General features: G+C 40.3%; 1 protein-coding gene across 1 annotated transcript; it reads right to left on the bottom strand.

Annotated features, from left to right (window-relative positions):
• Positions 1-2,493: 2,493 nt before the first annotated feature.
• myadmb (myeloid associated differentiation marker b) lies at positions 2,494-14,760 on the bottom strand. Its single transcript, XM_088346759.1, has 2 exons — positions 14,573-14,760; positions 2,494-5,028 (listed from the first exon to the last, which is right to left on the bottom strand). The coding sequence occupies exon 2, from the start codon at positions 4,971-4,973 to the stop codon at positions 4,092-4,094; it is 882 nt and encodes a 293-aa protein (XP_088202885.1). The 5' UTR covers positions 4,974-5,028; positions 14,573-14,760; the 3' UTR covers positions 2,494-4,091.
• Between the last annotated feature and the right edge of the window lie 385 nt (positions 14,761-15,145).

Raw genomic sequence — 15,145 nt, 5'->3', positions numbered from 1 at the left:
CTGAGAGACCAATCCATTTTTCCAACCTTTCTAGTAGGAAATTGTGGTGCACTGTGTCAAAAGCAGCACTAAGATCCAGCAGCAGCAAAAGTGATGAAGCGCCAGAATCCTTTGCCAGTAGGAGATCATTTGTTACCTTGATCAGAGCTGTCTCAGTAGAGTGGTTAGCCCTGAATCCTGATTGCATGGATTCAAAAAGGTTATTCTCGGATATGAAATCATTCAGCTGCTGTGCCACTACTTTTTCAAGTACTTTAGAAAGGAAAGGTAGGTTTGACACAGGTCTATAATTACTTAAGATTTCTGGATTAAGGTTGGATCGTTTCAGTGTGGGTTTAATAACGGCGGACTTAAAAGCTGCTGGAACTACACCTGAGGAGAGTGATATGTTTATAATAATTAGAACTGAAGGTCCAGGGACGCCAAAAATACTTTTAATAAGTGAACCTGGGAGCGGGTCGAACTGGCAAGTTGTCGGTTTGGCCGCATTCACCACCCGTTTGAGATCATCAAGTGACAGTTCACTAAAACCGGACAATTTCCCTGGACAGCCACCCTGTCGTGCATCTGTAGATTTCAGCCCTTTAATATATGTGGTATTAATAATTTCTTTAGCAATTTCTTCCTGTATGCATTGAATCTTCTTAGTAAAGAAGACCATTAAGTCATGAGCAGAGTGCGTCGAACTATCTGCGATAGTCTGTTGCCCTGTAGGCAATGCTACAGTGTCAAAAAGGACTTTGGGATTGTTCTTTTGAGACGCAATCACCTTCGAAAGGTAGGCCGATTTTGCAGAGGCAAGGGCCGCTTTATACTTTAACAAGCTGTCACACCAGGTTTGATGGAAAACCTCAAGCTTGGTAGCGCGCCATTTTCTTTCCAATTTCCTGCGTTCTTGTTTAAGGGTTCTAGTTTCATCAGTAAACCAAGGCGTGCGTCTTTTAGGACGTGATTTTAGCTTTATGGGCGCTATTGAATCCAGGACACTAGTCAGGGTGGTATTGAACTCATTCATGAGTGAGTCAAACGAGCCATTCTATGAAGTAAAGGACGCAACTGCTCCAGTAAGGAGTTCAAAGAGCTCAGAAACTGTGCCAGTGCTTATATTGCGTCCGCTAAATCCTTCAGCTTTTTTAACACTACATTTAGCTAGAACCTCAAATGTAACTAAATAATGATCCGAGATAACAGTAGTTAAAACTCCTCGATTCAGAACCAAGTCTAGCGTGTTTCCATCTTTATGGGTTGGCAAATCAACCAGTTGATTAAAACCAAATGCATCAATTAGAGACCTAAACGCAATAGTAAGTGAACTGAGTGGGGAGTTCATATGAATGTTAAAGTCCCCCATAATTATAATTTTGTCTGCATAGGTTACTAGTTCAGACAAAAGTTCAGCAAATTCGTCTAAGAAAGTTGTGTATGGCCCAGGTGCGCGATAGATAGTTATTACATAAATTGACAATAGAGAGGACCGCATCACAAGAGCCTCAAACGCCTTGTAATTATTAGAGGTACGAGGATTAAATTTGAGTGATTTTTCAGAAATGAGCGCGACACCGCCACCCTTTTTCAACGTGCGTGCTACATGGCTACTCGCGTAGTCAGAGGGTGAAGCATAATTTAGCGCTAAATACTCATCCGGGCGTAACCAAGTTTCACAAAGACCCATACAGTTAAGTTTATAATCACGAATAATGTTATCAACAAGTAAAGCTTTAGGAGCAAGCAATCTAATATTTAAAAGACCAAATTTTAGCTTTACTGAATCATTTGACTTAGCTGAAGTCTTTGTAGTCTTTGTAGAGATCGTCAAAAGATGCCGCCGTTGGGGCCGTTCGTGAGCGTTGAGTGTAAAGCGTCGGTTGTCCGGCGAGGAATGAATGGTGGAATTAGTCACATCCTCGCGTCCTTCTTGCTCCTTAGACTTCGCACGCTTCACACATCTACCCGCACGGCAACCACGCTTCTGTTTTCTGTCTTTACGGCGCCGTTGTCGTCGTTTATTAGGAGGAATAGTTGTCCACAAGGATGCCGGATCTCTTTGAAGTTTGCTCGGTATATCATAGGCGGTGTAAAAAGTGCCCGAAAAGTCGAAATTTAGACGCCCACCCAACCGAATAAGTTCGTCCCTACTGTAAGTATTTTTGGCCACACATGTGTCCAAAAATGAAAGCAAAAAAGACAAGAGAACGGCAATAAATAGAAAATTGGCTGGAGAGCAACTAGCCGCAGCATCCATGCGCGCCGCCATGTTGAATCCAAGAAAAAAAAAAAAAAAAGATACTTACCGTATTTTTCGGATGATAATATGCACTTAAAAAAAATGCCAGAATTGTGTAAGGGCGCGTCAAAATCCAGTGCCCCTTACAGTCAGGAAATTACGGTAATCATTCTCATTCAGTTGTGCTGCCATGGTTTCATTTTACAGTCTGCTTGATGCTCATATTTCCCCTTTGCACTCCAAACTAATAAATGAGACAAGACAGTGTGTTGAATGTGTTTTGTTTTTAATTGAAATGCAAAAAAAGGTTACATTTTCTTAAAACACTGATGCGGTGCGCACGCTGGAAAACACAAAAAAACGGCGTAATACAAAAGTATTAAAAAATAAGTACAACAGCTTTGAGAAACCGACGGAGCCCTTGATGACGTGCCAGATAGCTTTGAGGTTATGTCGTGCACACATACACTTGTTTATATACGTCCACTTGTGTTAAATCCACTCAAACTCCACATTTATAAATGGCGACGTGCATGTTTATAGTGTGCACGTATAATCACTAAACATTAAATCGCTTTTTCATTCTAGCGGTGCACTGTTTCAAGTAAAAGAACATTTTTAAATTTTAGCTGGTTATTCACGTTCATAAGGATTAAAAATGTAATAACAGTGCCCGACAGAATTGTTTTTTTTTACGTTCTTCATTAGCATTAGCATGCTCCGGTTTAACTTTTTCAATATACGGACACAAAGCACACATGTAAACATATGTAGCGAAACACCCCCTTGTTCCCGTCCTACAAAATAAAATCTGGTAAAATTCCAATTGACTTAAACCTCCCAAAACTTTTTTAATATCTCCCAGCTTAAATGTATTTTATTCATAATTTTGTGGTGGTCTCAATTTTTTTTTTTTTTAAACCTACAAATTGATGAGTCAGAGTTGTTATAACTCAAATTGTTATTTGCCATTTAAAGAATTCTCCTATAGATTATTGTAATGCCTTGCTCTCCGGACTCCCACATAAAATGTTGCAAGTGATGTTTTTTTTTTGTACTTTGAAGAATTTAGTTGAGTCCACTCGTTTGTCTCCCACGCAAACACGGAGGAGTTGATTCTGGCTTTTATCTCCTCTCGTTTAGATTATTATAATTCCTTGCTCTCCGGGCTCCCCAATAAGAATGTCGCAAGCAAGTGTTTTTTTTTTTTTAAATCTATGGAAGAATATAGCCATGGTCCTCCTATCTCTCTATCGGCCAAAAACGATAGTGCTGATCGATGCTTTTAGCGCACTCGTTTAGATAATTGTACTTCCATGACATCCATACTCCCCCAATAAGACTGTCACAGGTGATTGTTTTTAATCATCAGAAAAATATACCCAGAGTCCGCCTGTTTCTCTAATAGACAAACACGGAAGTGCTGATAAATGCTTTCATCTTTTCTTATTTAGATTATTCCTTTCTCTCCGGACTCTCCTGAAAGAATGTAGTAAACAATTGTTTTTTTATCATTTGAAGAATATAGCAAGAGTCTGAAAATAGATTATTATATTTCTCTGCTCTCCGGTCCCCCCAAATAGATCATCGCAAACCTGCAGCTATTGCGAAATTCTTAGTGTACATTGAATGTTTTTATACAGCACTTTGAGTTAAATTTAATTGTCTGAAAACTGCTGTATGGACAGATTTCGATTTTATTTTAGACTACTAGTGGCCCATATAAAATATAATTAATTTTATGAATATAATTAACTTTAAAGAACAAATTGATTATGTCAGTTAAGTTGCCAATTCTCAGAAGATTTTGCCAGAATTTCAGATCATTCCACCTCTCAGGAAACTGTGTCCAAGCGGAACTGTGATCTCAAGCACTGACAAACACCAAGCGGGCCGAATAGATGAGGTCAGCCAGGTAGAGGATGAAGTTGACGGCCGTGAGCACGGCCACGGCCATCAGCTTGTCCCACGTGCACAAACCTGGCGAGGATCCGCAACCGGACGGCCTCTGCTTGTTGCCTCCGTGCTTGGGGTCAAAATTGAAGATGGGCCAGACGATAGTCGCCGACAGATAGAGCACTACAGCCAGGAGGGCGTACCCGGACAGGAAGCGAGCAAAGGGGAAAGGCAGGCAGCCGGTGCACTCCCCTACGCATAGCAGGATGACGGCTGCCGACAGGATGAAGCAGATGCAGTAGACGGACATGCAGTATTTCAGGGCGTCATGGCGGTCGTACAGAACCGGGTCGCTGATGAAAACAAAGATGACGCACGCCACGAAGGTCTCGCACACTTTGAGCAGACCAGGAGCCGTGGCCATGTAGCCGGCTACCTCGCCCGGACGAGCCTTGCTGATGCTCACCTCGCTCATGTAAGCGATGGTGGCCAGGCAGGAGAACACAGTGGACACGATACGGTAATCGCGCACCTGGCTCGGTGCCATGGAACCTTTCAGGTAGTAGAGCGGGAAGATGATGGATGCTGACAAGCACAGGAGGGCAGCGTAGCAGGCAAACGTGATGGGGAAATTCTTCCAGGAGACGGGTGCTCGGGTCTGCAGGCCGAAGAGCTCTACCAGCAGCACCAGGAGGGTGCCGGCGAAGCTGAAGGCCCAGCAGAAGATGCACCAGTCGCCCGTTCCATGGTACAGGCGCCCGCCGTGGACCGCCACCGAGAAGGCCACGCAGGCGAAGATCAGTGCCGCCAGACGCGTCCACAAGAGGGGGGTAGAGTGCAGGACGATCGCCATAAGGGTGCTAGGTCGATTTGCAGAGGAAGAACGTCAGGAACTCGGGAAGACGAATCTGAAAAAAGCAATCAAGGTTTATGTGGGTTAGGCATCTAATTATTCTGTGCTCGGGGAATTTTACATATGTCATTTTAGTTCCTAACCACACAGCACCGAAAGATTTAACACACTGACTTTTCACCTAAATTTGGTCTAGAAATGTTGTAGTTCAAGGAAAAAGACATCCAAAGTTATATTGTGTTCATCGAACATGGTCCCATTTTTTATCGAAAATAGTTGCCGTGTTTTCCTTGTCTAATTTCGTCCAAACTAAGTCTCCAAAAAGTGATTTTTTTCTTTTGAATTTCCAAAGCCTTGAAAAATACTTTTCCCCCCTTGTCTTGCCTTTTTCTAAAATAGCTCACCTGTGATGGATGATTATGTTTTTGGGGGAAATGTGAGCCTATTGTAACCCTAATACAATAACAATAATAAATCATAATAACATAACAATTGATTTTATAAATTAATAGAAATTGATAACCACTCGAGCTGATAGAAAAACAAAAAAGCTTAGCTTAAAAAAGGTTGGTGGCCCCTGCAGTAGAAGGTATATGACGCACATATTTTACCATGCTCTAGTTTTTGCAGTACCCTGGAGTTTCAAAGGTGGTTATCTAAAAAAATAGAAAGAAATATTATGCTCCCTGTGACCTGCACACAAAACTACAGCTAGTGTGTCTGTTATACTTTAAATCAAGCTCGTCTCAGTGGGGACCACATCTTAGAAAGAAAAACAATAAAAACCTTGTAACATCTAGGCCCAGTGTTTATCCACTCCTCGTAAAAAGTTTTTTAAAATAGCTCAACAAGGCCACATGAGGGCGACGGCTTGCAAGTCAACAACATTGGCCCACCCCGAAAAGAAAAAAACACAGCTTGCACACACAAGAGTGTTATTGTGTCTCCAGCACAAATAATGACTCCTCTGTGGTGAACGCATTTACATCTGCTTGGACAATCTGCTGAGAATTGGCTTCTCTTTTCCTTTTTTTTTTTTAACGACTTTTTTTTTTAACGACAGGAGTCTGCAAGTCATTCCTGCCGCTCAAAGACTTGGCCAGCCTCCCTCAAGCATTCCATCCGTGTTATAGTTCTCGATGGGCGTGGTCGTGAGTGGCGCCCTCTACTGACCCCTCAGTGTATCTGTCAACCGTGAAAGGAGGAGGGACGTCCTTTTGGAATTCCCCTCTATGTATTTCAGGCACTGTATTTGGGTAAGTTTACATGTAGGTAATAATCCGATTGGAAATGGAGTATTCCCAGAATTCCGATTATTTAAACACACACGGAAATCGGCAGTGGCTCAGGAGGTAGAGCGTTCGTCTTGGGATTAAGAGATCGCAGTTCGAATCCCGGCTCCTCCGTGTTACATGTCGAAGTGTCGTTGGGTAAGACACTGAACCCCTAATGCCCCCAATAAGCAAGTTAGCGCCTTACATGGCTGCACGGCCGCTATTGGGAAATGTGAAGCACACTGTAAAGCGCTTTGGGAAGTCTTGACTTGAAAAGCGCTATATAAATGCAGATCATTTCATTTCATTAAGGTCTGACTGCGAGTATTATGACTGTGATTGTTGGGTTCATCCTTTAATTTTTTTGATTACGCATGCGTGTATACTGTCTGTATCGTTCCAATTTTAGTATATGCGAGTAATCTAATTTCTTATAATAATATAATAATAATAATTTCCTTTGTATTGTCATTCTTTGTAACAATGTACACAGAACGAAATGTCGATACACCTGACCCGTTGTAGCGAGTCGATGCAGCCGCAGCCAACAGAGGGCGCCGCCATTATACCAATTAGGTATGTCTCGGCCGAGGCGCGAACCAGCGACCTCCCAGTCTCAATGGGTCCCGCAGTTTCCCTCATCCTTGACATTTTCATGCCGCAAAGCAATCTAGGATTTGTAGTACAGAGAAGAATGAAACACTACAGTTTACTTGCTAAAAAGCCTCATGTGCATTGGTTTGTTTCTCCAAGACATTGCCGTTTTACTTTCTGCCCACATAGCGAAGATTTCACTGTTGTATCCGTCCATATATAGTGTCAATGTATGCTTCTGGCTTGCCACAAGCTCATGTTGTAAACTATGGATAATGCGGACTCAGGAGTACAGTTAACATTTTTTGGTGGGAAGACCTCACAAAATTGCGTTCAGGGGTAATGGATGGTGTAAATGTACTGTTGCGCCAAGTATCGAGGTACTGCAGTACAGAGATTTCTCTGTTTTCGCGATTAATGGTGACCATGACCAACCGGGAAAAGTGAAATTAGTCAAAGTAGTGTCACACCTGGGCAGCATGGCGGCGCAATGGTTAGTACGTGTGCGTCACAGTTCTGAGGTCATGAGATCGAACCTTCCTGTGTGGAGTTTGCATGCTCTCCCCGTGCTTGCGTGGGTTTCCTCCAGGCACTCCGGTTTCCTCCCACATTCCAAAAACATGCATGTCAGGTTAATTGGCTGGTCCAAATTGTCCCTAGGTGTGAATGAGCAAATGAATTGTCTGTCCCTGTGCCGTGTTTAAAATTAGTCAATAATTTGTTTTTGTTTTTTGGGCCCTCTTTGGTTAACCTTGCTGACTGAGAGCAAGAGAGAGAGGAGAGATGGATCATTTAGGCAGCATAACGAAAGGAGCGGGACACAAACTCTTCTCAGCGAAATGCAGAATGCAGAGCAGGTGTCCGGCCACAGTACAGTATGAAATACGCTGTGTTATGAATTGGCCAATCGACATCGGAGATGTCAAGTCAAGAAGTGCTGGCCAATCGGCATGAATCTTGGCTGTACAAAACATTTCTCAATTGGTTGTTTTTGTAAAGTTCCTCTGTGGTGCAGGAAGAATCGGTAGTCAGTTTTTTAAATCTTTTTTTTTCCCTACGAAGGAGTGAACTAGCGATAACTAAAGCGCAAAATAGCGAGAGGTCTCTGAATTATGATTCCCACAGTAGTAATCAGCTAACTGTTAGCGGCTAAGTGCTAACGGCGGCCCAGGTCCCCCACTTAACGGAGGAGCTTTGCAAAATAACGGTGTTTTCTGCAACAAACAGGATTATCCCCATGCGGTCCGCGAGTAGTAAAAAGTTCGCAGATGCGTGCCACGCCCGATAACTCGGGACGATTCGCCACTTCCCGCCAACTCCGCCCGACCATGTCATAAACAAGACAGCTGCATCTGCTTTGCTTTTAGATTTATAGTCAATGAGATCCACTTGTTAAAAAAATGTGACTTCATTAGAAACGATGTCATCTTTTCCAAGCCCGCTTTGTGTATTTACTGCAAGGCAGCCGTGTTTATGTTACCGCAGGAGACGCACATTTTCACGGTTTTATTAGGGTGTCGTCTCAGGACAAGTCATGCTTCGGCTGGGTTAGTTCTTGGTTTCTTGTTTAGGGTTCTTGGAATTTTGGAGTTTCTTGGTCCCTGTTGACTGGGGGTGTCAAGCTCATTTTAGCTTGGGAGCCACATGGTAGAAAAAAAACTCTCGAGGGCTTGAGTAGTAGACTGAAGAGAGAAGTAGAAGAAGAGACAGAGAGAAAGAGAAAAAGAAAATAAGAGAGAGAGAAAGAGAATGAAAATAAGAGCGAGAGAGAGAAAAAGAGGAAGTTAGAGAGAACAAGAGAGGGAGAGAGAGAGAGATTAGGGCAAAATTAAAAGCAGAGAGGGAGAGCGAAAAAGAAAAAGAGAGAATTAAAAAGAGAAAAAAAGAAAGCGGGAGAGAGAGAGCAAGAGAGAGAGAGAGTGCAAGAGAAAGAGAGAAAGTAATATAACTCCAGTGGCTTTGCAAATGGTGCCTAGGTTTGTCAATATCAAGCGAACATATTTCAAACTGCAGCTGATTTGTCTCTTGTGCTTCGCTAGGTGTTTTCTCAAGTGCCAAATTAAAAACCTTGGCGGGCCTGATCTGGCTTGACACCTGTGTTGATGACTATTTCTCTCCTGATTGCTCATGACTTTTGTCTGGTAAATTGAGCGTTTTATGGTCTGGCCATTATGCCACTCCTGTTATTGTGTCATCCTCTTTTCATGTTTTGTTCCGTTAGATTAGAAACAGCTGGTATTCTAACATATTCCTCCTGGTCTTACTTTTATGTTTTGTTTAGTTAGAGGTAGTTACTGTTCCAACATTTTCCTTCATGTTTTCAGTTGAATTAGCTATAGTGTGCTTGCATTATATTTCATGATCTTGTCACCATATACAGTATGCTGTGTCTCTTTTCATGTTTTGTTCAATTAGACCTACGTGCTTCAACAATATGTATCAGGAATGTGTAGTATAAACTATTGTTTAAAATGTATTTATTTTTTAAATTCAAACATACATTTATAAATACATTGACAACAAACAAAAATATTTTAATTTTTTTTTTTTTAAAAGGTTTTTTGTGGGCAGGGGATTAGGTTTCTATGTCAATTAAATGCTTAGAGGGATCTAATTTTAAGGATTGTACTAAATTATTATTTTACAGTATATTTGCACTTGTTTTCATGCAAAACAAAAAAAAGACATTCTATAAAATGAGCATTTTGTTTTACTACAAATGTTCAAAATAAGTCAGAAAATAATCATCTAAATTGTGTTTTACTTTTAGTGGGGAAAAAAACTTTTAAATTACATGTACATTGATAACAGAAAATATATATTTTTATTTATTTTCTGGGATTTGTTTTAGGGGTGGAAGTAGTGTTTAGTTTATAGTGTTGTGGAATGCTCTGCGATCGGCAACCTGAGTGGAACTGTTTAAATCTAGGCTTAAAACACACTTCTATTCTCTAGCTTATTACTGGCCTATATTTCCTGTGGACAATATCTGTGTATTATTTGTTATTGCAACATCCATTGCAGCCTGGTCACCCTGGAAGGGGGATTACTTCACGGTCCCTTCTAATGGTTTCTTCATTTTCCTCATGTTGAGGTCTTTATGAGTTTTTCCTTGCCCTCATGTAGGTTTTAGATCAGGGGATGATGTAATGATAGTCTGTAGTTTACAATAATCTGGGGTCTGTGAAGCCCTTTGAGACCCCTTGTGATTAAAGGTTATACAAATAAACATGACTTGAGTATAGTGTCAATAGAATAAAATCGGAAAATCACAGTTAAAAATTGAGTTTTTTGGGGAAAAAAATGTGTTTTGATGGAAAAATAAGCAAAATTAGATGTTTTTCTTTAGTGTACAGTGTCAATGATGCTCAGTGAATCCCTAGTAAGGGTTACCTGCTTGAAAATATATTACACTTTGGGAACAGCAATGAAAAAAAGTTTTACTTCTCGGTCATCTCAAATTTGCCTTTCAAAACTTCTTGCTAGCTTGCAACTTTCGACATTCTTGACTAGTGGAAAAGGCAACGTAATAAAACACCAAAAAGAAAAAAGAAATGCAGCAAGTATCATTGGAACCACACTGTCTTTCTTCCCTCCTCTCTCTTGTATGCAAACATTAATCACTTGCTTGCTTCTCGCCTGCTATCCCCCAGAGTTGCTTATAAAAAGCCTTGTTTACATTAGCCGCCATTTACGGTCAGGGAGGTAGAAGGCAAAAAGAGGTGAAGAAAGAAAGAAAGGAGGGTGGGGTTGGGGCAGGATTGTGAGGGAGGAACCCGGGGAAGCCCTGAGCTCAGGCCATCACGACACACGGAGCTTGGTGATGGAGTAGAATAGCAGAGCGTTGAGTCACCATGGGGCCCCTTCCCTTTTTCTCCGCCCACATTATTCCGAAAAAAAGAAAAAAAAAAATCCTACTTACTGATGTGTTCCAGATGGTCGTCTGGCTCCTAACTTTTTTATTTTACTCCAATTTCTTTCCTTTCTCTTAGTGGTGTTCCTTCCTCCCCTCCCTTTTCCCCTTGCTAGCGTTTGGAGCAATTACACGTCATGTCCATGACGGCTTTTCCACTGTAGGGCACGGAAAACTGAAAGAAGGCCTATGCAAGGGGGGATGTAGGACTGGGGTCGGTAACTTAGAATGTCTAAAGAGGCATATTAGACCCAGAAAATAAGAAAAACAAGTTTTGATCCCCCCAAAATTAAAAGCCTTACAAGGAAGGCAACACATACTGTACAAATATATATGTATATTAATTGGAAAATGTTAAGAATATTTGTGTCCTGTTTGACCACCTACCCAACGAAATAATTTTCCATTATCAAACCTTTTTGAAAAAGTGTCAGGGAGCCCTAGGGAGCGCCAAAGAGCCGCATACAGAAATACTGCAAAATGTACTAAAAATTATTACTACAGAGATACTGCTACAGTAATACTTTTATACCGAAATACTACAAAAATACAACCACATTAAAACTAAATACAGAAATACTATCCACTGTACAACAACAAAAATCTATTCCAGAGATACGACAAACATTCTACTACAGGAAAAACTACAAAAATACAACTACATAAATACAATATAGTACTAAAATCTTACTCAAAAACATACTACCAAAACCATACGACAGAAATACTAAAAAAATACAACTACAGTAATATTAAAGAAATATACTACTACAGAAAGATTAATAAACAAATACTACAAAAATACTCCTACGAAAATAGTACAAAAATCTTAATACAGAAGTACTACCGAAATCCTACAACAGAATTACCACAAAAATACAAATATAGTAATACTCCGAAACACAATAACAAACGAAGTGCTTAAAACATGGATCTAATATAATATTTAGCCTTAATTCTGAGTGTTTGAAAACCAATTTGATGGAATGCAAAAAAAAAGTACACTAAATATAACATTTATAAGTTTGCGAGCATATTTATTCATAAATGCAAATTAGAAAAATTGGATAGGTGTCCAGGCCCAGGCCCCCTGGCCAGATTTTGGAACCCAACGCGCTCCTGGGTTCAGGAGTCAGTGTGTGTTGTGTGAGGGGACAGGGGGGGCTGTTACTTCCCCAAAATGGCCAAGGTCCGAAAATAGTACTCACAAGGATAAGAGTACATCAAAACAGGACGTGAGCTGCCCCCGCGGCCTCTGACCGAAGTCGTCATGAGTCAGGTTGCCATGGCGACATGCGGCTAACCTGATTTCATCCTCCTTAATTCGTTTACGGGCCAAAAGCCGAGACGAGCACGACGCTAAATGAACGCTGGGGAGACCGCACCAAATAAATCTCTCGGCGGGACAAAGTATACTTTGTCTTTTTACGAGGAAAATTTGTGGCGAGGCTTTAGAATGCTTTCAAGAGTCTTGAAAAAAAGCGGCGTAGGAAAAAACGTATTTTAAAATTTAAAGAGTAGGAGGGGCGTGGTCTTCTTTGACCAGTGGGCGGGGCTCACTCTGAATTGGTTGCAAAATTATCTCAGAATTAGTAGATATGCCTGAGAAATATATCAAAATTGTTATTGGCATATCATCGGGATCGATCTGGACCTATCGGTATCAGTGGCTATACAACCCTTATTTCAAAGTATCGGTACTCATGACGGTGACTGATACCGGTATTGGCTGTTCTCTACTATCAAGTATGAGAAGTATAAGAAATGTGTATTATTTATCTATACTATTTTAAAAGGAAAATATATGTTGGGATTTATATGTAATCTTTAAAGAAAATAAATCAAAAAATTCAAGGTACGAGTGATATCTCTATTCGTATCAGTATCTAGCTCTAATGAAGAGTTGGATATACTAATTCAACTGAAAAAAGTGGTATCAAACATCTTTAGTGTTCGGTATCGGTATCCGTGACGACTGAATCGTTGAATCTCGTATCAGTTTGAAAATAGTGGTATCGACGCTCTAGAGTGCCATGTATTGATACTACTCAAGAGTATGTTGGAGTTTGAAAATATTTTCCCCTATTTTTTTCTTGGGTGTGGAGGAATATGTATTAGTGATGTTGGCAATGATATCAAGATGGTGGTATCCAATGATCTGAGTGCGTTTTTGGCATCAGTGTTTATGCAAAATACTCGTAGTAGAAATGCATGTTGGGTTTTAAAGATTTTCTTTAAAAAAAAATCTATTTGGAAGTTGAGGGGGTTCAAGAATTTATCTGATGGTGATATTGGTAATAGTATCGGTATTGATGACTAATCAAGAGTTGAGTATCGTTATCAGTCAGAAAATCAATGTGTAAGTGAAAATCCCTAGTTCTTAGTGTTGGTATCAGTGACTACTCAAGAATTGAGTATTGTACAAGTATCGATTAGAAAAAATATAATTGGGATCGGTGACTACTTCAGAGTTCAATAATAGTTGTAGTAGTAAGACGATTTTTTTTTTTTTAATATCAATCTTTTTGCTTGGGTTGGGTTGAGGAATTTTTTGTTATACTTGTTATGTTATCGGTATCTGTGACTGCCAAAAAGTTCAGTACCGTTATTGATCTGTGGGGAAAAAAATTACATTCAACTTTCTAAGTCATCGGTATTGGTATCGTGCTGAGTATCATATCTGTATCACTCAGACAAAAGGGGGCATCAAGAGCTCTATGTATTTGGTAAATTGACCTCTCAAAGTTCAGTACCAGTATCTATTACAGTACTGGTGAAAAAAACATCACTAAACAAAACAAATTATCAAAAGGTATAATGTTATGTATCAAATCGAGTATTAAAATGTGTTCTAGTTATTTTAATAAACAGTAGGTGGCAGCAAATCAATGTTTTTTCTGTGTGTATACCAATTATCTAATCATTAAATCAAGTAGAGAAGGCTCTTGCATATAATTTTGTTGATGTATTTTATTTACCGGTAAAAGAAATAACACGTAGTTTTTCAGTTTGAACGTAATATAAAAAAATGTTCCACTAGCAGATACATATTTTTAATTTGATTATTTTGGGGGTATTGTCAGAGAGGGAAAACTAATAAAAATATATAGTACAATTAAAAAAAATAGGTTAAAGTATTTATTAACAGTTTTAAACAGGTGAATAAATTGTATTTCCCCCTAAGTTATAGTGACCACAATTCACCAAAGCTTGAAAAAACACATGAAATTGGTGCCAGGAATCAATTTCTAATAATTTTCTGTGTGCCTCGATTTTTTTAAGAGAAAAAATGGGCCTTGGCTCCAAAAAGATCGCGAAAAACTGACCTACACTGATCACTGTAAAGAAAAAAGTAACACGTTGAAAAGTGTTTGGTTACCAATAATTACCATCATACTTACTGGCTTTTTCTCCTTCTCCAACTATAATATTTATCCAATGTGGTTTTGGGCTTTTCGGAGGCCCCTTCATTCATTAAGAGCAATGTTGTGGAGGTGGGTGTGCCGCCTGCCACGCCCTACATCCCCCAAACACGCACACACAGACTCCCTTCTTTCACTGACGCGTCCGTGCACATTTTAACTCCAATCGTGTAAATATTATGGGGAAAAGAAAACACACAAAAATAAAACGACTTAAAATAAAATCCCCAAATTGAAGCAGCATTATTTCTTTACAGTAAGTTAAATACATTCTCAGCATAGAAAAAGAAACTTGACTTGATTTTGATCAACTCACCCGCTCCGACTAAAGGCGAGTTTTAAAGAAAGTGGGGGAAAAACGTGCATATTTGTAACAAGACACGACAAGTTCTTTACCTCGTGTGCTTCGTCGCAGCGTTTACAGCAACATCCAGCGTCGGAAAGCTGCTCACACACAAACGGAAGGCGAGCGAGTGCAAGAAAAGCCGAGCTGACTCCCACTTGACTTCCTGGCCAGTTGAGTTCTTCCCTGGCCCGCCCCGAGCTCCAAATTAGGCATCGAATGTCCTCGTACCGTTACTCACATCTGGACGGGCCGCGCCTCCCTCCTCACAACATCCTCCTCCTCCTGGTCGCCCTTAGAAACCCTGACACACACACTCAAAATGTGGTGCAAAAGTTCACCACACGCACTACTTTTAGAACACTCATGGCTTCTTTTTTTCACACTTATTTTTTTGGTAAATCCATGACTACAAAACACACCATCAAATACGGGGGCGGGACAACTTTGGTGCTTGAGGGCCACATTTTAGATTGCTCAAGTTTTTAAAGGTACCGTATTTTCCGCACCATTAGGCGCACCTAACATCTGTTTTATTTTTTGTTCTTTTAAAGCTGACTATGCGCCTTATAATGCGGTGCACCTTATATATGGATCAATATTGAGCCGCGACAAGTCTCGCAACT

Source organism: Urocampus carinirostris, chromosome 1 (assembly GCF_059441175.1).
Source record: "Urocampus carinirostris isolate Australia breed hairy pipefish chromosome 1, RoL_Ucar_1.0, whole genome shotgun sequence".
In the NCBI taxonomy this organism is placed as follows: Eukaryota; Metazoa; Chordata; class Actinopteri; order Syngnathiformes; family Syngnathidae; genus Urocampus; species Urocampus carinirostris.
The sequence above is the reverse complement of the archived record's forward strand: the minus strand, read 5'-3'. Positions and strand labels throughout refer to the sequence as shown.

Coding starts and splice junctions, on each gene's coding strand:
- myadmb (XM_088346759.1), bottom strand. CDS start 4,973: ATGGCGATCGTCCTGCACTCTACCCCCCTCTTGTGGACGCGTCTGGCG.